Raw genomic sequence first — 26,327 nt, 5'->3', positions numbered from 1 at the left:
ACAAAAGTTTATCAAGCTACATTATCAATTGTTTTAAGTTATCAAGAGCCGCCTATAAAAGTGGAGGAAACCTGTGTTCCTGCCCCAGGAACCCAAGCTTAGGAAGCACAGTTTTCATCGAGCCAAGACTATCTAGCCACTGCAAGCACATTCCTGGAAGACATGAATCCCAGATTATTTCACAGAGCAAATTTAAACCAATTCAAATGTGCTCCTTGGTGATTGCTAGGAATGACTCCAAGGCAGGCGATTAGTCTTTGGAAGCCCAAGGGGGAGATTGGAAAGGCCAAGTAAGGGCAAGTGAATTTCACAAAGAACCAGAGAGTCAGCCAGCCAGTCACTGCAGAGAAAAACAGCTTTGCACAGCATGCCTAAGGGCTAGACTTGCTTGCACCGCATCCCCTGGAAAGCCTGGGATGAGGTCACATGGGCAAAGGGAGTTCAGATTGTTTGAGTCTTTGTTTATTCTTGGGTAGAATGCTTAAGTGCAAGCCAGCATTGGAGGACAAGATGTTGCGGCATTTCCCCCAGGGCAGTGGCTTCCCTCTGCTCCTTAGAAAGCCCTGCTCTCTGGCTGTGCCTAGTCCAGCAGGGTGGTAGCAGGTGTGGGGAAGCATTCAGATAGAAGAGCTTCAACACTAACCTGAGAGGTAGCTGCAGGTGAACTAGATTCCTTACCACTCACTGCTGCCTGCTCATTGGCTGCGGCTTCTGCCACTTCTGCAGACTGCACACTGGAATCCTCAGCAGCAGGACGCCCTACTTGCCCCGGACCTTCACTCCCAGGGGTGCAAGGTGGGTTGGAGATGATTTTCCGGTTTTGGCCTTTATACCAACTAGGGTAAAACAAGGGATCCGCGGTTTCCGCTGATGAAGGGCCTGGAGTAGTTTCAGACTGTGTGGTCTGCTGAGAGCCAATGGGCACCACCTCCCCCTTAATCAGAACAGATGGGGGTCACAAAGTAAAAAAGAAGAGGAAAAGCGGTTGGTGTTATTTCCCTTTGGGTTTGAAGACCCTGAGCTCTCTGGGGATGCTGGGGCTGAATGCTCACCCCAGTGCTGTGCCTCTGATGACATCATCTACATGCTTCCCAGCTTGCCTTCCACTAGATGGGAGCACCGAGAGGGGCTGAAGCTTTGGGTGAAAAGTTGCTTATGGAATACCACACATGGCAAGTTATTGACCAAAATTAACTCTGGCATTATGCATGGGTCCCCAAATCTGATTTTTAGAAAGCAATACTGACCTAATTGATCAAACCCAACCCCCATTAATGTCTGCCCTCCTCTCAATGCCAGTGCGGCTGGGATGTTCAGAAGGTCAAGGTCCTGGGAAATAAAAAGCGTGTTATCCTGGATTCCTACAGAGACAGAATACAGAATGCAATTCCATGTCCGGGTTCACTGTGGCGTTTTGGCTCTGTCAACAATCTCAACCCACAGAAGCAGAACCAGGACCCCTCTTTGATGAGCCTGCTTTTCCCACACACCCAGGAACGGGAATTCTGTGCATTGGCATGCCCTGGAAGTCAACACAAAAGCCCCCAAACTAACAGTGGCCTTCTAGAAGCCCAGGGAAGCTGGCCAGTCACTGCTTTCCTAAGACACCTCTAACCACACTTTTTTCAAATGACAAACATTGGAAAACCAAGCTGGATTTGCTTGTCCACCGAAGGAAAGATGAAGTTGTGTTTCAGGGTAAGCTACGTGAACTCCTGTGGTTTCTCTATTTACTTCCTCTATTCTGTGTAGGAGAGTCAATGTTCTGAAGTAGAATCACTTTCATTTCTCACCTTATATAATTTCTGCAAAATACTCTGTGCTTTCATTGACTATGCAACAAAAGGTAGACTACTGTCCCAAGAGCAGCTCTTATTTCACACACACACACACACACACACACACACACACACACACACACACACACACACACACACACTTTCTTGACAGAGATTGCCTCAGATCCGAGAGTGTTGTTGATATAAATGTGGCATTAAATTAAGTCTTGCCAACCAGCTGTAATGGGGATGAACCCCCTGAATGAGCTGGAGGGCGTTTCTCCCCGGTGTTGTGACTGTCCTGACCTCCTCTTGTCTTATAGTAGAATCCGTTGTTTACAGTAGTTGGCAATGAGGCAGTTTGGCAGGAAGGGACTGTGAATGGTTACCTGGGTTACCAGGACATCTGCAGCAGGTGGCATGGGTGACGGTGGCTCTGGAGAGGAAGCAAGAAGTGGCCCCGGGGCAGCCTGGAGCTCTGAGGTGAGCTGCGGGGGCTCTGAGGCTTTTTCCGGGCGTTCCTCTTCCCCTGATGACTCTATCTGAACATTTTCTACCTCTTCTACTTCCGCTGCGTCCTCTCCTTCTCCTCCTTCTTCTTCTGTTTCTCCTGCATCCTCTTCATCTTCCTCTTCTAGGGAGATAAGATCTTTTTAAACTTTTTATGACTACCATGGTAGCCATGGAAACATAGCACCTACAGCCCAGGGCTACAGAAGTCACGTCCACTGACACTTGGCACTGGTCCAGGTGGACCATGCTGAAACCATGTGCTCCTCACGTTCACCCCGGCAGGGCAAGTGTGAAGGAATCACCGACTTGCTTTCATCTCCGGTACCAAGTTGTCCCCTGCCCCCCACACATCCCCACTCACAGAGCCTGCTCAATTTCTGCCATGGCCATTATATCTGCAAGCTCCTTTCCAGGTCATAATAATCCTTTGTGAAGATGTGCCTGCCTCTAAGCTTGTGTGTGTGAGGCTAGTTCGATTTCATGGCATAGCAAGTGGTCTAGCCCACCGCTGTGTCCGTCTCTCTTTTAGATCTACTAGGAGTCAAGGCAGTCAGAGTTGGGGTCAGCTCCAGAGTTATTGTCTCCCTTTCATCAGGATAGTTCTAAGAGGGGGAATTCTGAGCCCTGTTGGAGCCCACCGAGGTTTCCTAGTGGCTATGCCCAGCAGGACTGCATAAGAGGTTGACTGAACCATGGGCCTGGGTACCAGGTATTTGTAAGGGTCTATACTCGGCTGTATCTAGCAAGAGGGAGGTCCTTTGCTCCTCCCCTTGGCATTGTCATAAAAAAAAAAAAAACCCTTTTGAATAAAGTTCTGGGCCGATGGATAAGGACCCAGGCCCTCCCGAGGCTCTCCTGTTTTTCTGTCTTTCCTCTCATCGTCTAGGTATCTCTTTCTAGTTAATATTTCTCACTTTTCCCTACTCAAGAGTACCCTGGGTTGTAAAAGTGGTGGCTGATCTGCCACAGAGCCCAAAGTGAAAGACACAGTCATAGCTCATGAACTCTGTCCTATTTCCACGCTGTGACTGACCCTGTGACTTGAGACCATCTCATCTTTGATGTTCGATCAAGTCAATGTGCTGCCATACCTAGCCCAGATGTCTTCTCTGTTCTCTTTTCGACTTATCGTTAACATTTTTCCTTTACACCACTATGATTCATACTCTGGGATAGAGTTGAAGTTGAGTTATCACCATTTATGTCAATTATTAAGGATTTCATAACCCGAGTCAAAATTTTGATAATGGCATTAAAACACTATAAAAACCAACAGTCAAAAGCTATGTGATCATGTGGTGAGACTGAGAATCACATTGGTTTGTGGTCCCTGTGAAGTTATAGATGTCTGTTCTGGAGGGGTCTGCACACACACACACACACACACACACACACACACACACACACACACACACATTCCTCTCACCCAACAGCTTTCCCACAATGCAATTCGAAACAGAGTCAAAGAAATAACACACCTCGGTAAAAATCAATTTCACGTATAATTTTCTCTTCTCTATTGAGGTTGACTGTGAAGTGGCTCATGATCTCATAACCCTGTTCAACTTTCTCCATCTGAAATGCCTTGGATGCTTCCGCGATCCTGCAGCAAAGACACTTGTCATTTCCTGCCACTGGTTAACGTCTGATAGCCTTGGGTAAAAACAAAAAATGTGAAAGTACTCACTTTTGTAACAGGGTCTTGGCATTCTGCAAAAGCAAGAAAGATAAGCTTACTTGGCTTGTTTCCATGACGTTGGTGAGCTTTAATCCCTCCACTTGTGACTCAGAATCTCCTAGCTGGACTTCCAAATGCTACCCTCTCTACTTAAACAACACCAAATGGATGACCTTTTAGTTAATAACATAGATTTTTAAATGATATGTGAATAAAATACTGAAAATGTGGTCAGAGTTAGCTCTCAGCACCCACCATGTGGGTCTGTGTCCTTGGTGCCAAAAAGTATTACCTGCAGAAACACGGCCATTTCCGGCTCATCCATGAACTGGATTCCCGACTCCACCAACTTTGATACGTTCTCCAAGTGATCAGAATACTTTCTGATAAGGGCTCTGACGTGCTCCAGTTTCTCCTCCTGTGTTCGGGTGATGGCTTGGGTCATTTCAGTCTTCCTCTCTTCCAGGATGCCGTAGAGGTAATCAAACTTCTCACACAGGTCTTGTTTCTGCTTTCGGCAGCATTCCTGTTTGTTGGGTTAGCCAGTGTTAGAAACGGTCTGTGAGAAAGTCTAGTGGAAAAATCGCCCGGACATTTTAGGAAACAAGAGCATCTACCTTTGGAAGATTTGTAGTTTTTTTCCCCTTTCAGCTGTCTCTGTAGGTACAGACACTGTGGTAGAACTTTGAAAGCCTCATTTTTAACAGTTTGATATTTAGGTAGACAACTAATATTCAATCATATTGGCTAAATGAATCAATGATCTCTCTCTCTCTCTCTCTCTCTCTCTCTCTCTCTCTCTCTCTCTTCCCTGTGTGTGCGGGTTCATATCCACGTGTGTGGACATATGTGTTCCAATGCATGTGTAAGTATGTGTACATGTGTGTGGAAGCCAGAGATCGAGGCTTTGTGGTTTTTTTTTTTTTTAATTTCTGTCCACCGTATTTTTAAGACAGTGTCTCTGCCTCTTCAGTGTTGGGGTTACAGGTCACTTTGCTGTGCCTGATTGTTTTGTGTGAGTCCTGCAAGAGTCCAGAGATGCAAAACTGAATAAAACATAGTTCCTGTTCTTCAGTAGCTTACAGTTTACCAAAGGGAACTGAGGACCAATAGTGTGATGGAATAGAAGAGGCTGAACAAAGGGAACATGCTAGAGATTCATAGCACGTCTTCAAGCAGCACAGATGTAGAACATTAACTCAACCCTTAGTGTAGACCGGATATTCAAAGGAACCAAAAGTTTTGGCTCAGGGACGACTTTCTAGAAGTGGTAAGAGACAAAGGTCATAGTGAGGTCAAGTGAGGTCAGAGTAAGGAATGAAGGTGGGGAAGGAGGAGACAGAATTTAGAGTGGTGTGTCAAAGTAATCAGACAAAGGGCCCTCTTAGACAGACATTATGGGGCTTGCCAAAGTTGCATGAATTTTCAGCTCCTTCGCTCCAAATCTGGACTGTTACCACAGTTAGGGAACTGAAGCCTGCTGCTAGCTTTCCAGTCAAGCTGTCTCTTACTGTAGTACCTTTCGTCCAAAGCTTACAGGCAACCACGTGCCCAGTGTGGGCCTGAAACTTGTCTCTCTGATATTTAGAAGTGCCACTGCTTACCAGGAATGTAGGACGGTGGCCAGCTTGTCCCTCTGTGAATTGTGCCCCAGCAACACAAACAGCGCCTGGTAGACTGAGATGCGACCTGATAGAACGCCTGCCTTTCAGCAGTTTTCTTCTCTGTCACTTCATAGATGGGAGAACACTCCAGTGTACGACAGTGGAGGCTAAATCATTTGTAATGAGAGCCTAGTATAGTTTCTCAAACCAAATAAAGAGTACAACCCTTCCTTCAATCAAATAAACGTACTTGGTGGCTTAAATAAAATAACTAATTGCATTTGTGTTATTTTCAACTATGAATATTCTTTTATTCTATTTTGGCTTTTAAGTCATTTTCACAGATTGGACTTTAATCACACTTTTCTCATTTTAACAGCAATCCTCATTCATTTACACCTTACAGTGTGGGAAGTACTACTACATGTTTGATCTATGCTCTAACTGTAGTTATTATATCACTGATGCTTTGGAAAGCTCTTATAATTGTACTGGGCCCACAATAAGAATGATGTCATTATTCTTCCAATATAGGCAAACCCCTTAGCTTGACTCCTTCAGTGATGTGATCTTGAAACTGTGTGGATGTTAGAAGTAACCTGCTACAGATGAACTCACTCCCATGGAAACGAAAACTCAACAGACATGTCACATTAAAGGACTTTCTACCATCCATTCTTGGTGCCTGGCCTGGAGCCGAGAACTCTGAACTCACAGTCGTCTCCCAGCTGCGGCCATTGTTGTAAGTAGCTTGACAGAATTTACGTAAAGTGAGGAAACCACAGGGAGAGACACCACATTCTTTCTCGTCCTTGGATCCTGGTTTTGAATCTGTAGGTTTTGTATGTTTAATTGGGAATGTCTGTAGAGGCTGGGAAGTCTAAAAGGCCCATGAGAGGAGAAGGGGGCTGAACAGGGGAGAGGATAATAGAGCATGTATGGAGGAGAAGAAGGGTACTGGGAATGGTAAGGTTTAGGCTTAAGGATGGGGGATGGGGGATGGGGTGGGAGTTGGGAAAAACATCAACAGAAACTCGGGGTGTGTGAAAAAACTTATGGAAACCACTGCTTTGTCAGTTAAATTTAAAATATAATCAAAACGGAGTCTAGGCAGAAGTATCCTAATGGGTGGCTAATGCTGCTCTTAGAAGTAGGATCATAGCTTATTAAATAAAAATCTTCATGCCACGTGTGGTACACCCCTCTATGTATTGTCAGGGAGGCCTCAGAGGCTCCTAAGACAATACAGGCCAATGCCATTGCTCTTGATCGCCCACCAGAGCTAGATGGTAAGATCCTGTTGCTAAAGATATCATATGCTTGGGGTGCAGGACATAATCAAGCTATAACTGAGCTGGAACCTCCCTCCCTGCTGGGTAGTTTTTATAGGTGCTGTGAACGCTGTTGGGAAAGAAAGGCCATCAGCAGCCTTACCCATTGGTGGACCCTGCATGCTATGGTTGACCTGGAAGGCAAGCTGTGTCCACACGGGCAATAGTGGTGCTATTGAGAATAACCAACCATTTTCTTGTTAGATTTTAAGGGAACTTATGACTGGTCCTGTAAACCTGGTCTAAGGGTCATGTCCGGGGAGGGCACAGGACCCAGGTGGAAATCCACTATTCTATTATTGTTTACAGAATGGGCATGTTGTCTAACTGCCATCTACATCTGCATGTTCATATCCATAGATTAGATTGTACTGGGCAGTAGTTCGAGCAGGTACTCATAACAAGTCAAATTGCTGAGAATCCGTGATGATTGATTGCCGGGCCCTAAATGGGACATCAATATCACCTCCCTCCCTTAAGGCTCAAGAGACATTGCAGAGGAGGAGGGGACAGAAAGAACGCAAGAGTCAGAGGCTGGGAAGAAAGCTAGAAAATGCTGTGTTCTGGACATGGCGTGGCCATTGCTCTCCTTAACTCATAGACACTGTGGCTACTTGCCAAGACCTGCACAAGACTGAGCTGCCAACATCCCTGTATGGGGAGGAGGGCGCGTGAGTTCTCACCCCTAGCTTCAGAGCTGTTGGCAGTTAATGGTTGCTGGAGGTGAGGGTCAATTTTTTTTTTTGTAAATAACCCCATACCTAGTTCATGCAAGTAACCTAACTAGATATATTCATATAAGAACAGAAAGTCAGAGAAGGTGTTGGGAAGAAGAAAACATCCAGAGAGAGTGATATGGGAAGGCAGATATCAGAATACATTATATACATGTATGAAACTGCTAAAGAATAAAGGTTTTTTTGAGACAAGTTTTCTCTCTACAGCCCTGCCTGTCCTGGAACTCGCTGCTTAGACCAGGCTAGCCTCGAACTCACAGAGACCCACCTGCCTCTGGACTGCTGGGATTAAAGGCATGTGCCACCATGCTCAGTCCAAATAATAAAAAACTTAAAACTTACACAAAATGTGCCGGGCGGTGGTGGCGCATGCCTTTAATTCCAGCACTTGGGAGGCAGAGGCAGGCGGATCTTTGTGAGTTCGAAGCCAGCCTGGTCCACAGAGCGAGATCCAGGAAAGGTGCAAAGCTACACAGAGAAACCCTGTCTTGAAAAACCAAAATAACAAAAAAAGTTTATGAACTGAATATAGGCCATTTATCAGATCTACTATGCTGAAGGAGGGCTTTAAAAGGCAAGAACTCTCAAAATGTTTTAGATGTATATCCCTTAGTTCATTGTTTCAATAAAATTAACTGCTTACTATCTACCAGGCATCACACAACCCAAAACCCTGCCATAATTTCTCAGTGTTCAGGAAATGGTGAATATAAAATTCATAATAAATGATGAATGCAAAACAAAATGATTACATTTTCTAATTTCTAACAGAAAAGAGCCATGTTCTTCTCTTGCTTGTTTGGCCTTTAAGATAATTCTCCGCAGACTGTGATATGAGACAGATCTGCCCTGAAATGTGGAAATCCAGCCTTCTCCTCTGGAGTCCTAAGATTGATAAATTATGGTTTTCAGGTAAACCCGATGGTTCACATGGAAAATGCTCTGGAAGAACAAGCCTCACTTAGCCGTTCTGTCCCCTCTGACTTGGTGCCTTTCTATCTTTCTCAGGAGCAGGATCTCAAGAATGCTGTCAACCATTAACGAACACCTCCGGCTACTGAGGTGCTTAGTTTAATTAAGCAGCAGGCCTGTGCTCCCCAATAAAATAAAGAGTCAATCATTTTGAATCCAATCCTTCCAGTGTCTCTGTAAATATGAACCTGTGATACTTTCAATGGTGACCGTGTAGTAACCTGAAAAGTAGAAGGGGGAAAAATGTAGACTTTGTGGGGAAAACGCAGATTTCTTTGCATCTATGTGTCTGCAGATAGGAAACTTTGAAGGGCAGTTATTACCTGAAAAAGCATGATCACCACTGTATTTCTCTCTTCTCCACAAAACCTTATTCTCTTCAGAGATTTCTCCTTGCTTTTTAATCACAGTACTTTATCTATTTCAATAAATAGACTAAGGCCAATTTCCCATCCTTCCTCTCCTGCTTCTCTAGGTAGTAACTGAATTGAGATACATAGTTCGTGAAATAAACTATGTAAGCTTATTTTTCACATAGCTTCCATTTTTTTCTTTTTGGTGTCTCTGGTTTCTATGCTGTGTGTGTGTGTGTGTGTGTGTGTGTGTGTGTGTGTGTGTGTGTGTGTGAGAGAGAGAGAGAGAGAGAGAGAGAGAGAGAGAGAGAGAGAGAGAGAGAGAGAGAGAGAGCGAGCTTACACCTTGCACCTGCATGTGTGTGCTTAGCCAGTGAACTAATCCACTTCAAATGCACTAGCCACTGTCCTCTGATGTAGTAGACAGGTGCCTACTGATGACAAGCCCCTGGCTGCAGGGTGACTCTTCTCCTGTGTCTGCCAGAACTGTTGTATTCTGGCTTCTTAGAAGAATAAATTAAAGTTGTCTATAATACTTTAATAAAAGTATAATTCACCCCACTGCCAAGGAGAACCAAGCATGGATGCAACAAAGGTGTTATTTCATAAAGGGAAGACTATCCTGTGCACATTGACATGGTAAGATGCAGACAGGTAGAATATGTGTTTCTAACCAAGGTTGAAACCTCAAAGAAAAAGAAAAGCAAATCAGGTACTCAGCTATTCCCATAGAAGTAGGTAGGTTGTCTTCAATATTGACCTAAAGCCATTAACTGACTGTAGCCTTTAAAGAAATGCCAAGATGGAGAGGCTGTTTTTAGCCATCTTTATAATTAGTAGCAACAATACAAAACAAGATGTACAGGGCTGTGGAGATGGCTCAGTGGGGAAAATGCCCCACAAGCATAAAGACAAGGGTTTGTGTGCCCAGAACCCAGCAAAAGCTGGGCAGGCATGCCGGCCCATCTGTAATCCCAGTGTGGGAAGCAGAGACAAGGACTCCCTGGAGAATTTAAGCTTGTCAGACTAAGCAGAATGGTGAACTCTGGGCTCAATGAGAGACCTTGCCTCAGTATACAAGGTAGAACAATTGCTGAAGATAACTGATAATTGACCTCAGCCCTCTACATATACATGTTCACACATACACCCCCACACATAAGAACACACAAACACACCCATGTAAACTACACACATAAGCATATCACACACACATACAATTGCTTTAAAAGGACATGCAATTGCAAAAAGAAGCTTTGTATGGAAAAATAATAGAATGATTATACTAATGGGCAAGCAAGCCCAAGAACATACGTGTCCCTGCATGCCCTGGTGCTATGATCACTAGCATGTACCGCCATTCCAGGATTTTCTTCCATAGGTTCTGACTATCAAACTTGGGTCTTCAGGCTTGCATGACATACCCTTTACCAAATGAGCTGTCTCCCCGTCCTTAATAGTTGGATTTTTATTGGTTCGTTTTTCCTTCCTAGGTACTTATTTTTCTACAAAATTAATATTACACATTTGATTAACTATCTAAATCCTCTACTAGAATAAACATTTGCCCAAATTCAGTACTGTTGTGGAATATTAGTTTAAGATGTGTTACATTTGTTTATGCTGTGGAATATTTGTTTAATGATGCAAAGATGTGTTGCATTCTTTCATGTGGCATCTGTTTAACTCTGTAAAGCTGTGTTACTTTGCCTGCTTAAAACACCTGATTGGTCTAATAAAACTCTGAATGGCCAATAGCAAGGCAGGAGAAAGGATAGGTGGGTCGGCCAGACAGAAAGAATAAATAAGAGGAGGAATCTAGGCTTGATAAAAGAAGAGTGAGAAATGAGAAGAGAGAGGAGTGAGAAAAGGAGAAGAGGATGCCGGGGGGCAGCCACCAGCCACACAGCCAGCCACAGAGTAAGAAGGAAAGAGATATACAGCATAAAGAAAGGTAAAAAGCCCAGAGGCAAAGCATAGTTAAAGGGAAATGGGATAATTTAAATTAAGTTAGAAAAGTTGGCTAGAAACATGCCAAGCTAAGGCCGGGCGTTCATAAGGTAGAATAAGTCTGCATGTATTTATTTGGGAGCTAGGTGGCAGGTCTCCCAAAGAATTAAAAAAAATATTTAGGACATAGTTCTCCCCCAGCATTATGTGAACACAATGAAACATTCAATAACCTCTTGGAATGTGGGGGTTTAGAAGATGATCAAATGATTTGCATGTATAAATATTTGACTCCATTCAAAAGCTTCCACTTTATCCTGTCCCAGGGAAATAAATACTTAAATGTATATTCCAAATCTCTACTTGATCTACTCCTCGAAAAGAAACACTGAACACAACTATTCAAAGTTATGGAACCCACTTACTCTCTGGACAATTTTTAAAAGATGATGTGCATAGTAGTGACAGTCCAGATTGATAACTGATGATGTCTCTGACTCTACAGCTCCAAGACTCCGACTTAGAAATGTGGAGATGTCTCTGATGTCCTTCAGGCTACAACATTCCTCTCTCCATTCCCAGCCAGTTTCAGAGTGTCATGTACAGAAGTAAGACAAAACGTCAGACCCAGTTTAGGCATGTGCCATAGGCACGACAGGGAAATTCTAAAGTGATTATGACTGCTGCTTTCGCCATGTAAGGAGCATAGCTCTGTGTCCAAAATAGCCTGAAGATAAAGCCTCAGCCTGGCCACTTGTCGCTGAGCACCTGTGACTCTACCACCCATTCGTCTCCTCCACATTCCTCCAGCATTCATCTGGACACACTTGTGCAGAAATGCGACTGCATGTGAGATTCAGTACTTCAAAAGCCCCATTCCGCTCTCCCCCCAAGAAGAAATAGAAAAACAGACATCAAGTTAGTAACACTGAACAAAGAACCATCTTAAGGAGTGAGGTTAGTAAGCCCAAGCATTCATTTGCAAGGCTCCAGTTATAAATGCTTGGAGAAGTCCCATGAACACAGACTAGAATGTTTCTAGTGAAAGAACAAATTGGACCTTTGGGCCCAGGCTGGGCTTCAGCCCCTGCCCTCTCGGCCTGGGCCCTTGCTCATCAAAACAACTCTGTACTGGCCGGGGTTCTGGGGTCTCCCAGCTGATGCTCACATGTGAGGATAGTGAAGTGATGTGTGGCATTTAAATAATGCTTGCTGTTTATAGCCTTGGCATTAGAGCTTTTCTGGGCCAATCCAGACCATTTAAATTCCTCTTGGGTAAACGCTGTTGAAGCCTGAGGGCAGGTGGGTGCAGGTTCAGGAAAGCCATGTGGCTCCCTGAGTATATGTGTAGCTCACTATACTCTGCAGAAGACAGCGTGCACCCCAGAGGTGTTCATTCTCCCTTCCTCGGCAGTATTTGGGGTTCTCACAAGAATAGAGTGAATGCTGACTTCCCGTTCACTTGCCATTTTCGCTCTGGAGGGAGCTGCTCAGTTTTGCCATTTTGACTAAGCAGGGCCCTGATAATCTTCTTACACCATTGACAACGGTTTCCAGTCAATCAGCTGATGGTTCACTCGTATCACCAGACAAGTGTGCGTGCTCCATGCTGATTCAGGGAAGGCATGATGTAATAGTAAGCTCCTTGAATGTGTCTCTTACCCCTTTATCATCGCAGCAATGTGTCTCGGGCTATCAGCCCACTCTAAAGCTGAGGAAGTTGAAGGACAAAGAATTTAAGTTGTTCCTTCATCCACCACCCTGTAGGAGTTAGAGGCGAACCAGGTGGATGCTTGCCTGACCTCAGGCCTTTTGAAGCAGAGCACAGGAATCATAGTTAAAGATCTCCGTGTGGCTCTGAGGCAGCCCCTCCATCTCCACATGAAACACCCAAACTGACAAGAAAGAGCCATGCTTATGCACACCACATCTGCTCATTCCCGCCTGGTGTTACCACATCTGCTCACTCCCTCCTGGTGATACCATATCTGCTCATTCCCACCTGGTGTTACCACATCTGCTCACTCCCGCCTGGTGTTACCACATCTGCTCATTCCCGCCTGGTGTTACCAGCTATAAAAACATCGACTCACTTTACAAAGGTGGGAAGTGCAGGAATACGTAAGTAAGGCATTGAAAATCGCCAGACATGATGGCTTGTGTCGCTAATCCCAGCATTCAGGAAGCTGAGAAAGGACATAAAAACCATGAGTTCAAGGCCAGTCTGGGCTAGAGGGAGAACCTATCACAAACGAACAACAAAACTCCCAACCCCAGTTGTGCTGTTCAAAGGTCCTAGCCCTTTAGCATTTCCCTCCCATGAAAGTACTGATTAGATATGAATGTAGACATTCAAAATGGTCGGGTATGAATCTGTATATCCTATATAATATGCAGAACCCTATGCTCATGGTGCTTTTAAAAAAAAAAAAATCTTATTTCCCAATAAGCCCAATGACTGAAATAAACATGTGAACGTGGGTAGATTAATTTTTCCTCAAAGAACTGGGGTTGGACTCAGCGTCTTTGTATGCTAGAAATCACTCTTTATCCCTTTTTATTTTTATTTTATTTTTATATAGGTTAGTCTAGAAATTCTAATCCCCCTGCCTCACCCTCCCGAGTAGCTGGAATTATAGGTGTCCATCACCGAGCCTGGTGTAAATAGGAGCACTTTAAAGACGACCAATAGCTTAATGACTCAGAAGGAGTGATAGCATACCTTTCCAGGACTTTGTGGAAATACTTATAAGAGTGTACCATGCTGGGTGGTGACATTACCAGTAAGAAAAGAGTGATGATCCTGACCTCGGCTGCTCTCCATACTGTCCCTAACTAAACCCTTTCTGCTGAATTAGCTTTAAACCTGTACTTTCTTGGCTTGTTCTCAAGTGTAACTAGAGACCGCTGCTTCCTGCTGAGACTCTGGCTAGCCTCAGTGACAGATGCCCCTTGTCCTTCCCAAACACAGTCGAGTCAAGTTGTTTCCCAAGACTTCAGTGGCCCACAGGACTTTCCACACATCTTTTGATGTCTTTATCCCAGACAGGAAGCCAGCCTCTCCACAAAGACATCTCTAGGGAGGTTTCACAGTCCCAGGAGATGGCTAGAGACAGCCTCACTCAACACAAGCAACAGGCTATTTATAAACGCCAGACCCAACGGAGCCCCATATCGGAGTGCTGATTCATGGCCAGTGACTGACTGGTCTTCACTGTAAGTAAGTAGAGAGAAAACAGTTTATATTGCCCATTTCTGAATCTCTTAGGCTCTTTACCAAGAAAAAATATTTCTTCTGTAAGTGAATCTCCATGTACCAAAGGTCTTTTCAGTAATATGAGTGTGGAGAAGAAAGGAAATCGATTTTAGTGATGTGTAAATCTAAGACGGGAAATGATAACTAATGAAGTCTTGAAGCCATCCCCTAGGACCTGGCCTTCGATTTGTAATAATAGATTTTGCCTTGGTAATAGGAAAGTAATGAGACCACACACTTCATTGCCTGTAAGCTCTGCAGAATAAGGGAGATTGTCCCCTTTCATGCTTATAGTAACATGGATGGATCTTAAAAACATAATGCTTGGTTCAAAACACAAAGAAGCTATAATGCAGTAGCAATTGTAAAATTAAAAGGCATGCATACCATGGTGGTTTGCATGAGAGTGACCCCATACGCTCATATATTTGAATGCTTGGTCCCTAGTTGGTGAAACTGTTTTGACAAGAATTAGGAGGTATGGCCTTGTTGGGGGAGGAGTGTCATTGGGGGTAGGCTTTGAAGTTTCAAAAGCCCACATCAGGCCCAGTCTCTCTCTCTTTCTCTGTCTCTCTCTCTGTCTCTGTGTCTCTCTTTCTGTCTCTTTCTCTCTGTCTCTGTCTCTCTCTCCCCCTGCTTCCAAACAGACAAGATGTAAGCTCTCAGCTACTACTATCGCGCCATACCTGCCTGCTGCCATGCTCCCCACAATGATCGTCATGGACTCAACCTCTGAATCTGGAAGCAAGCCCCCAGTTAAATGCTGTCTTTTATAAGTTGTTTTGGACATGGTGTGTCTTCATAATAATAGAAAAGTAACTAAGACACATACATTAAAAAACAATACATGAGCCGGGCGGTGGTGGCACACGCCTGTAATCCCAGCACTCGGGAGGCAGAGGCAGGTGGATCTCTGTGAGTTTGAGGCCAGCCTGGTCTACAGAGCTAGTCCAGGACAGGCTCCAAAGCTACAGAGAAACCCTGTCTCAAACCCCCCCCCCAAAAAAAACAACAACAACAAAAACAAACAAACAAACAAACAAAATCCTCAATACATATTTTATGTGAATGGACACACAGAGACCATCCAACATGTTAGAACTCTTATCTTGAGGAAAGGGGGACAAGAGGAAATAATAGTTTATAAGAGGGGTCTTGCACACAACAACGAGAACAGTGTACCGGAAGCTGAGTGGTTAATACCCCAGCCTGTTAGCCACAGCTGGGGAGACCTTTCTCCTCCTCAGGGTCCCCCATGATGGCTGTTATGAGAGCCCAGGTGTGCAGGCGACACCTTCACAAGACTTCCTGAAGCACCATCAGCATTTCTGAAGGCTGTCCAGGCTTCCGCCAAGAAATCTTATTAAATAATAGCAATAGTGCTCACTTCCATTGCTGGCAACTGACTTGTCTTGTTGCTAATCTTTCAGAAGGAGTTGACTGAGGAAGGACACACACATAATAACTGCCTGAGCAACTGTAGTAAAAGTCTACCTCACCAAACTGTGAGGTAACTTCTCTGAAGTGCCAGGAAGTATTTGAGACACACCAGGAAGGAGCCCATTCTCTAAGGAAAGAATGGAACATTGGGATGGGACTTTTAGTGTGTCACTGAGACAACCACTGGGCCCTAGGAGTATTAGGATTGGTTTTGTGTCCCTGTGTGCCAACTGACTTACCTCGATTGTTTTACAGGTGTCCTCCAGCTGGCTGATCACCCCCTGGACTCGGTCGTTGCTTCCCACAAGTATGGCAATGCCGTCACTGAGTTCTGACTAATGAAGAGAAAACAGGACTGGAGATGTTAGGGCTTTCCTAGCCATGGATGATCATGAGCTGGTCACACCATGCTTCCCACAAGTATGGCAATGCCGTCACTGAGTTCTGACTAATGAAGAGAAAACAGGACTTGAGATAATAGAGTTTTCCTAGCCATGGATGATCATGAGCTGGTCACACCACTATCCTCCGGGGGTAGCGGTGGATTTAATCCCTAAGGAGTAAACAAGCCCACAAACAAGCCGGTGGATTTCTCCTGAGACATGTCCTTACTGTGGGTGAAGAAGAGGAGACTGCTGGTGAACTCCATCTCCGTTTAGGCTGGTGGGGTTGCTCAGTGATGCCACTCTGGCCCCAGAAAACAAGTCTGAGGGTGAAGGTGGCCAAGGAAAGCCAGAATGTTCTGTCATTATTAATTTAGGTGTGAGTTAAGTCACTGTAAGAGGTAGGTGTGGGTGTAGCCTCCTTATATAAAACCCAGGAAATGTGATTAATCCCATCTAAAGACTGAGGTGGGGGCTAGTCATGGGAAACCTTGGAGCCTCTTGATTTTGCAAGCCAACTTTGACTTTGTGTGCGACAAGGTTCCATAGTTTTTATCACATTATTGCTGAAGACCTGGATTCTGTTGAAAACGTGAAGAACACCCAATTATAAGCCATCAATAAATAATAGTACATTGAAGCTGGAGAATTCTGAACATTGTTCATAAGTGGAACAATGTGACGGACTCAGAGATGTGACAAGGGAGCTCAAAATGAATTGTCCAGTGCGGCTCAGGGCTAATTTTACCTGAGCAATAAATGCAGTAAATATTTATCTATTGGGCATATGTATATTTCAATCCTATTATGCTAATATAGTGCAGATACATACAAATGTTCACCAGACTGTCACACAAACTTGAAACTGTCACATGGGGCTGGCTTTAGCAGAGCTATTACAACCTTAAAATTCCTGTGTTCTTTTAGCCCAAGAAGTAATGTTCTCTTCCTATTTACCCTCCTCCCAAATTGGACAGGGGGCCACAAGGAGTGCTGAATGGAGACTTGGGAAATCTAGCTCTAATCTCCCTTTGGCCTGAATTTCTCCAGGTTATTGAGCAACACGTGTAACCAATTTGAATCTGAATTTTCTCATATTTAAAAGGAGAGGTCCAGTCCAAAACCCAGTAAAACTGGTTGTAAAGCATTTGAAAACTGGAGTTGAATCTACATGAGTTCGAGGCAGCCTGGTCTACAAAATGAGTTCCAGAATAACCGGGGCTACACAGAGAAACCTTGTCTTGAAACAACAACAACCAAAAAAAGAAACAAACAAACAAACAAAACCCTGCAGTCATCAATACACGTCGACGTTACTATGGAAACCTATTAGTAAATGTGAAGGGACTCTGACTGAAAAGGAAAGGCATAGGAGTCCTACTCCCCATCCCATGAATTTCCAGGCCTCTGAGGGAAGTAGTCAAAAGTGGATACCATACAGCTCTATACTGTGCTAGGCTTTGGGGACAAGGAGAGGAGGGATCAAAGTTAACAAAAAAGTAAGTTGAAAATAAGTAATAGCAACAAACGCAAATCATGGTTATTGATTGGGACAGATGTTACAAAAGTTTGGCTTCCAAATTGATTTCAACTCTGGTCCCTGAGGTAAAACTGGAATCAATGGCTGTAAGTGGAAGACACAGCCATGAGGCTGACATCCCGACATGTGCACCCCTTTCATTTTCATAGAAGCATGACTTCTGGGCTGCTGCAGCAGGATGCAGGGCCGATGAGCTGGGGAGGACCAGAGTCAGAATGGGGAGGCCCAGATTCAGTCCCTGGGGAGAGGGACATGGACTACACTCAAGGGTGCCTTTTGGCATCTGGCGTAGGCGACTTGAAGGCCAGCCGGAGGGCCAGTCTTCAAGTTGTTCTGTAACTGTGTGCCATGGTTGACTCTCCCTCACAAGGAGCAGGTAAGGAAAGTGGGAGAGAGCAGGGGGACATTTTACTGATGAGCGACAAAAATTATTCTAGGTCTGGAAGGGGAATCGAAGACCATCTAATTCTTGTCTGTGTTGAACGCTGAGTCATCTTCAGCAGCTGGCCCTTGACCAGCCCCCTTAACACTAGGTATCTTCGGCAACCTCCAAAGGTCACAGAAAGTGACCTAGCCCTTCTGCACCGTTTTCTGAACCTTAGCATTCTCCCTCTCTGGCCAACTCCACAGCCTTGGACAGAATCAACTTGAGAACAACTGCAAGACTGTGGGCCTTCCACATACAGCCTTCCTTTTGCTGGGCTCCCCCTTTTGGCCACAGGGAGCTGCTTGGCTAGTGCTTAGAAGGGGCTGAGGAGGAGGGGAATTGAAGTTCCTACCTTCTGCCTCTGGAACACATGGGTAAGGGGAGCCACCTGGCAGTCCTTGTGGGCGCCAAACACTTTGCACAAGGAGCAGGTGGGCACCTCACAGTTCAGACAGTAGATGTTAATGCGTTCATCTTCATGCTCTTCACACATGGGCTGGTCGGACTTTTTTTCTGGCCTGGGAGGAGGTAGGAAGATACATATGTATCAACATCTACCGGAGCAGAGCAGAGGGGTGGTAAGCTTTGCGAACTGACTGGCCCAGACCACCACCCTCTACCCCACCTCCCAACCCTAACCAGAAGACTCCCAGAGCTTTTCATGTTCAATTTGGTGCTGACAAATCTCTGTCTGCCTGAGCTGAGACTCAGGACCACAGACACTCATTTGTCAGGTAGTATTTGTCAAATTTTATGGTGTGTTCACATCAGTTCAAAATTTAAAAACTGCCACGTGAAATTCCTGAAAGTTCAGCCCTGGACCCTGGCCAGCCATTTGGAGCTCATTCCAGCTCTGTGCCCACAGACAAGCTCACAGGTTTCTGGAAACCTTACTATGGATGGAGAGGAAGTTGGGGGTGAGCTCCATCTCCAGTTTAGATAGGCTGGTGGGATTGCTCAGTGTCACCCCTCCAGCCTCTGGCCCCAGAAAACCTTTCCTACCTACAAGTCTGATAACTGAAGAGCCAAGGAGAAATAGAATCAGTTTGCTATAGGTGTCGCCTCCTTATATAAAACCCAGAAATTGGATTTATCCCACATAAAGACAGAGCCTGGGAGCAGCAAGATGGGTCAGTGGGTACCAGCACTTGCTACCCTCCATCCAGGACCTGCATGGTGGAAGGAGAGAACTGGCTGCTGTGAATTGTCTTCCTCATGAGCACACCCCGCCCCACCCCCCACACGCACCATAAATAAATACATGTAACATTTTAAAAGTTAAGACTCAGACTGTTAGAAAGGTTTGAAAATAAATCCAAATTCACAAGTTTCTCATAGTCCCAAATGTAGTTATTTAGAAACATCTCACTTCAGCCACTACTTTTTTTTTTTTCGGTTGCTGATGAGATCTCCTTCTTAAAAACCACAGGGTTGTATGGACAAGGAACCCATTTAGCAAGTAAGAGACGGTGTTTCTAAAATCAAAATGAAGTAGAGCAGCCAAACCGTGAATTACCTGTGGTAGGAATTACAAGAATTAAACGTGAAAGTGTTGCTTCAAGTATCTGTGTGGATTACATATGTACACTGTGTGATGTAAATATGCATATGCGAAACCAAAATATGTATTTTATATCATTCAGATGTGTAAAGATGCAGTGTGATGTAAAACACACTCTCTCCTGGGAGTCATGCGTCCAAGGGTTTAGAAACCCTGGGCTTGGTGTGTGGGATTATGCAGCTGCAGTACCAGATCCAGAAGGCAGGGGGCGTGGTGATAGATCTCTATGGTACTGGGTAGAAGTCCTGTACTTGACACTGGCAGAAATAAATACGGGGAAAGCTCTAGGTCTCATAAGGAAGTTTCACGAGCTTCCGGGTTCAAGATTTTGGAATCTGGTGTTTGCAAGAGGAATCTCTGTCTGGTCCTGAAGCTGTATGCGTTCATGAAATCTGCGGCCTCCTGATTCCCCCGTTTATTTGAGACTCAAGAGAGGAAGTGTGGCCGTGAATGGGAAGATCGTTTTCCCTTCCCAGGCCTGTCTCCACCAGAATGTGAGCCACGTCTGTGGTCCTCTTTGCTGTATACCCTGTGCCTAGAGCAGTGCTCCACACAGAGAGGAGTGCTGCCGAAATGTTTGTTGAATGAATGGATGATAAAATCAAAATGAAGTGGGAAAATCCAGGATCGGTTGGGACTTGGGGGCTATCTGGAGAGTAGGAGTCACAAGGTGGCCTCTGCCTGCTCCAAGCCATCTGCACATTATGTTAACTTGGGCTTTGCTGGAGTCTGGAGGTTGGCCACTGGAGACAACACAGCACAGGCATGCTAATGTAGCTTATCTTCCCTACACACGTCCCGAGGGCGCCGCCGCCCGCTTGGGCGGCTGTGATGGCAGCAGATACAAGCAGAGACAGTGTCAGCTCAAGCGATACAGGAAACACAGATGTTGAACATGTGGAAACAGCCAGAAGTTTATATTTTACTTTTGTGATTCAACTTACTCATTTTTTCCATAATACCCTTTATTTATTAGTAGTTTTTGATGTTGTTTTGTTTTTTGCTTTGTTTAGGCGCTGCATGGGCCTAGAGGCACCAATCTCTTTTAGTAAGTGCATGAGAAAAACCTGTGGACAACTTACACCAAATAACAGACCTGAAACAAGTTGGGCATAGAGAATTGAGGATGCAAACCCTTCCTAGTAGGTAGGTGAGGGTGGCTGGTCACACCGTTGCTGTTCAAGGCTCAGAGCAGCATGCTGGAAGTGGCCTCTCACTGTTCAGTACTGCGGGCACCTGTAGCTTGTTCTCTCTGATCCCCTGGGTTGCTGGGGCTACCATAGTGTTTACTGAGGAGTGAGCATTAAGTCCTGGTGAGGAAGATCAGTTAGTCCTGCTAGAGTTAAAGGGATCTGAAGCTTAATTCCAGCTCAACTTCTGCATGTGTTGATATAATGATAAATATATTACTAAACCTTTGACGTCAGTTTTCACTCATCTAGGAATAATTAAATGAGACAGAATGAGCAGAGGCAGTTATTTATGTTTCCAGGGGGAAACTCTTGAGATCAAGGAAATAAAAATATATAAAAATAATAAACACAAAAGGTGAGATGGCAACAAATAGGAGCGGTCGACCAAAGGCTGAAGTTGGAAACATCTTGACAAAAGCCAAGTGACTTCCTTCTGCTGCATTACTGCTGATGGCCTGCGGCGCAGAAGCCTACAAGAAGCTGAGATTCCTAGGAAGTTTCTAGAACTGAAGCCAAAATCTTTAGCAGAAGCTCTATGGGATATTGTGAAGGCAGGCTACAAAGAAGAGGACTCAGTGGACATTTTAAGAGATTACATATGGAGATGTGGTCCATAGAAGCAATACCATAAGCCAACAGATAAGACACAGCTCCAAGGGGGAAGGAATTCCCAAGTTGAGAGCAGAATTCAGCACTGAGAGGGTTCACCCTACCCCTAACACTGAAAAACAAAACCAAGAGATAGAAACATAACAGCAACATACACATGGCTGGGAGAATTGGCTCAGTGGTTAAAAGCACACGATGCTCTTGCACAGGACCAGAGTTCGGTTCCCAGCATCCACGTGGTTGCTCATAACCATGTATAACTCCAGTTCTAGACACCCTCTTCTGACCTCCACAGGCATCAGGCATATACATAGTACACATCCATGCACGCAGGCAGAACACTCATACACATAAAATAAATAAATCTAAAAATGTTGTTAAAAAACAAACCAGTAACACAATTACCGTTGGTGATAAACAGCAGGAAGCAGCTAGGAGAATTGAAAGTTATTGCATTTGGGGAGTGACAGAGTGTGAGACAGAAAGGTGGGCAACCCTTCTCACTGGAGGCCTCGTAGTCCTGCTTAGGACTCTTTAAAATGAAAGTATTCGTGTATTTCATTCCCCTTGCAGCACTTAATCAGGGCTGGGGAAATGTCTTAGTCAGTAAAGTTCTTGCCATGCAAGCATGGGGACCTGAATTTGATTCTAAGCATCTTTAAAAACAGAGTGTGGTGGTGTGTGTCTGTGATCCTAACACATGACACTAACGAGAACCCCTGGAGCTTGCCGGCCAGCGGTGCTCCTGTTTCAGAGACAGGCCCTGTCTTTTAATAATGAAGTAGAGTGCAACAGAGCAGAACATCTGGTCAACCACTGGCCTCCACACACATGTGGACACACACCTGCCCACACATGAACACACATACATGCGTATCTCACACACACACAGACACATAAGCATTCAAAAATTTTGATAGGGTGATAATAAAACCCACCTCAGAGGACTATTGGGAGCATCACGGAATCACACCTGATTCACAGGTGAAGCTCCTGAACAGGTCTAGCACGCAACACAAAGCCATTTTGCTTATTAGGTCAATAAATTAATCACGATGCTCAATAATATTAACCGAGTTAGTGCCTTCTCTTGCCCAAGCCAAACTGTGGATAGTGCATCACCATGCAGAATGACAGATAAGGCCAGGGTTTGTCAAGACTCCAGCTGTTCTGTGAGAGGCCAGGGTTGAATGATACTTCAAAGTCGATCCCAGCAGCCTTTTCCCTCTCTGTGGACACGGCCAAAGACTAGAGCTGGGGTTAGCTTATTCTGCATACCTAAGGTATTTTAAGGTCATCTAATATATCCTGAGGTGTGGGGTTGAGGGCTGGTATGACTGCCCAACTTCAGGAACAGCTAATTTGATGTGACTAAGCCCTTCTAGGCAACTACCATGTAGAAATACCCCAAGTGACTTGAGTTTAAGAAAGAATGTATGATTTTCATAATCACAAAATCCCTATTATCCCTATTCCAGTCAGCTCTTGCTTTAGTGATGGGTATTTGGATCATTGTTTTTGTACAATTTGTTCCTCATCCTCTGAAGAGGCACTAGGCTGACTTCATGGTTAAGGCAAGGCTATGTCTCTTAGTTGTACAAACACTACAAGTTTTAACATTTCCTGACCTCTAGGTTTCATAGTAAATACTATTATGTTCATGTTTGAAGTTTGAAAACACTAGGTGAGTGTTAAGAAGGAAAGACAACTGTAATAAACAGAACCCAGAAGACTATTGGTGCTGCATTTCCTTGAGCTGCGTATGGAGCTAGCATTGTGGAGCCCCTGTTCTGGAAAGGTGCTGTATTTGATACTGAAACCACAGTCACATAAATGCCTTTAATAATTGGTTGGTCATCAGTTGGCAGGGTAATCTCTTAAGGAAACAATGTGCAGATGAATTTTTTTATTTTTGAGATTATAATTACATCATTTCTACCTTCTCTTTCCTCCCTCCAAGCCCTCCCATCTACCCCCGCTTTCTCCCTTTCAAATTCACAGCCTCTTTTTAAATTGTTATTAAGTGCATATATGTATATACATATATTTCTAAATAAAACCTGCTCAGTCTACTCAATGTTACTCTTGTTATGTTTTCAGGACTGACCATTTGGAATCGGATAACCAGTTGGTGTGCTCTTTGCTGGGGAAGACTATTTCTCCTGATCTCAACATTCCTTTGTCGCCTGTAGTTCTTTGTGGTTTGAAGCCTCGAGCTCTGTCCCTGTCCACTCTGGCATGTCTATTGTCCTTGTTCAGCTCACACTTAGGCAGTCGCATTGGGGGGGGGGGCAGTTATGGGGGCAGCTGACACAGTCTCACAGCAAACTCCCTGATCGGCTGACTCTGAGTCTTTCCTCCCCTTCTTCTGCAATGTCCCCTGAGCCCTGGGAGTGGGGACATTGTATAGATGTATCCATTGGGATACACGATGCAATACAGTGCAGTCAGGTCTGTAACTCTGGTAACACTGTCCTTCTTGGCAGTAGATTTGGAAGCAAGGGAAACAGGTGGCTGCAATATGTCATCAGCAATTCTTCCTCAATTCTCTCTATAGCCTGGTGCTATCTAATTTAGCTCTGAATCTTGAGCAGAAACTAATGGGTATAATAATCACAATAATTACATGTTAGATTAATGGAACTACTTTCCTGCAAAGAGTGCAAGGCATTTACAGCCTTGCAGATGTTCCGTAAGCACATGCCCCTTGTAATAAGGATCACAATGGGTCCATTTCTACATGATCTCCATATGGAAACCAAGATTTTGAACTCAAATGACCTGTGCAGAATGGAGACAGGGCTCTTCACACTGTGCCTTCTAGGAATAAACTCTGCAGTTTCATCTCTAGGAAAGGAACTGCATGACTTATGTGGTGTGATGATAATAAGAAGCCTTTAAAAATGTTTTAATGAATGAATGCATATGACATACCTCAATCAGCAAGTGGGTGCTAAGAGTATGAAGTCATAGGGAAACAGCCTGAAATGCATTTCCTCTCCCATTTCTGTAAATGAAGTTCCTGAAAATCAGCATTGTATCTTGCCTTGAACGTGCCATAGGGTCAATATTAGGACAAGCAATGATGTCAGAGTGTTTTTAAATTATAAGTATTACTGCTGTTTAGACAATTTTAAGGCAAGACAACTGGGAATTTGGGGTATTTTGGACAGTGATGTTTCTTACCTTATATACATGATTGCACTAGAGTTTTTCTATAACATAGGATCTGGACTTACAAGGAACCTACATGTGTCAACATGTCTAAAATGAATGGAATACAAGGCTGTGGGGTGGCATCACACCTCTTTCAACATAGCTACCTTTGATGGCACAGAAGCATGCAAACTGCTCCCTTCTTCCCTCGTGAGTAACTCTGTCTCATTGGGAAGGACTGACATGGAAAGCCTTTTAAGGAACAATTAACCTGTGACTGGTAACAAACATGTAGTGCATCGACCCATTAAGCTGAAAACAAGCAGACGAAGCCTCCAGTAGGTCTGGCTCTGAGAGCAGCTCTTACCTGGTGGATTCCTGCTTGTAGATGTCAATGATGTTTTCCACGAGCAGGTTCCTCTGAAGTCCATAAACCCCATGTCTGTCTAACACCACCTCGTGTCTGCAGGAGGGACAGCGGAATCGACCCCCTGATGCCACAGTGGTGCCTCCTCTTGTGGGTAAGTACGGGTTAGAGGCCTGTTCTTGCCCAGCAAGGAAAAAAAAGGAACTGAGTAATGCCACGGGAGTTTTTTGGAGACTATTTTCACTCTCTGACACCATGCACAATATGGACTCCTCAGGGCTTCCTGCAAGCGGTCTGGAACACGGAGCCTCCCCTGATCCACAGCCAGACCTACAGTACACCCTCCTCAGCAAGAAGTGTTTTTCTGTCCGGTATTTTCATAACTCAGAGTTTCAACCAGAAGCTCCAATGCTCATACCCTGGCCAGTAGCTCATTTTCAACTTTTAAACAGATTCAACGCATCTGTTTTGTTTTACTAAGGACAAACAGGTTCTTAGAATTAAGACACAACTGGATTTGGAAGTGAGGAGGAAGTTGATAGCCAAACCCAGGGAAATGATTCAAGCCCATTGAAAACAGCCTCAGAGAGCTCGCTAAGGGGACCGACCGGCTTTGGTTTCAAACACTTGATGCAGGATGGAGGGACACTCCACACCCTCCAAATTCCAAACAAACCTACCTGGAAGATGTCACTGGCACATTTCCTGCACAGGTTGTGCTGGCAGGGGAGAATGACTACAGGCTTCGTGAACATCTCTAGGCAGATGGGACAGATCAATTGTTTCTCCAAGTTATCCATGGTCTGCTGCTCTTTGGAGAAAGACTTGTAGTTCAAAGAAGCGCTCATTTCCTGGCCGCCCCTGACTGTGCCGCCAGGACTCCCAAATGGCTTCTGCAAGTGTTTCCTGGAAATAATTCCAAGGACTGTGCGATTAAGTGTCCTTTATGTTTCTCTCTACGGAAGACATTGCTTCAGGCCCTGGTTCAGAGTGGGTGATGGAGCTGTTTTTAGAAACCCAAGGTCACGTGACCCTGGACTGACTTGTCCATATAAGCCAGTGACAGGAGGATGGATTCTGACAGGTGACAGAGAGCAGGAGTCCACATTCTTGCCCTAGGGAGTAAGAGAGTGGGTGGGAAGGGGATTACAAGTCCCATTTAGCAGGGGTTATGAAGGGAGGGCGGTCTAAAGCCCACAGTTGTCAACAACAAATGCAAATGTGCATGCCTGGTCTCTGAGCCTTGCCCTCGGTGAGCGCTTGGAAAAGAACTTGGTGACAGGCTGCTTCAGAATGCAGCCCTACAGTGTAACTGTATAAGAAACACTGTTCTTGGGACTTCAGGAAACAAGCCACCCGAAGTAAAAGGATGGCAACTTCTTAGGTGGAAGCAAGCAGAACTCCATCCTGATCTCACAGGGCAGTCGTGTTTAAAAAAAAAAAAAAAGCCATTCTTGTTATTAAATTTTTCATTTGGCC

At 44.7% G+C, this 26,327-nt stretch overlaps 1 protein-coding gene across 2 annotated transcripts in view; it reads right to left on the bottom strand.

Moving 5' to 3' along the window:
* Trim55 (tripartite motif containing 55) overlaps positions 1-25,954 on the bottom strand; it is a 46,164-nt gene extending 20,210 nt beyond the window's left edge. The window contains exons 1-9 of one of the 2 annotated variants that reach the window (XM_052716884.1): positions 25,529-25,954; positions 24,849-25,021; positions 18,315-18,480; positions 15,852-15,947; positions 4,262-4,495; positions 3,979-4,001; positions 3,770-3,894; positions 2,168-2,412; positions 644-934 (exon numbers count right to left, since the gene is read on the bottom strand). In XM_052716884.1, coding sequence (XP_052572844.1) covers positions 644-934; positions 2,168-2,412; positions 3,770-3,894; positions 3,979-4,001; positions 4,262-4,495; positions 15,852-15,947; positions 18,315-18,480; positions 24,849-25,021; positions 25,529-25,696 — 1,521 coding nt within the window. In that variant the 5' untranslated portion in view covers positions 25,697-25,954. The remainder of the gene's footprint in view (positions 1-643; positions 935-2,167; positions 2,413-3,769; positions 3,895-3,978; positions 4,002-4,261; positions 4,496-15,851; positions 15,948-18,314; positions 18,481-24,848; positions 25,022-25,528) is intronic. The other variant, XM_052716885.1, reaches the window with a different exon arrangement.
* Positions 25,955-26,327: the final 373 nt, after the last annotated feature.

The sequence above is a fragment of the Peromyscus californicus genome, unplaced genomic scaffold (genome assembly GCF_007827085.1).
Source record: "Peromyscus californicus insignis strain IS unplaced genomic scaffold, ASM782708v3 Scaffold_5__1_contigs__length_169319896, whole genome shotgun sequence".
In the NCBI taxonomy this organism is placed as follows: Eukaryota; Metazoa; Chordata; class Mammalia; order Rodentia; family Cricetidae; genus Peromyscus; species Peromyscus californicus.
This window is presented reverse-complemented; position numbering and strand designations above follow the sequence as displayed.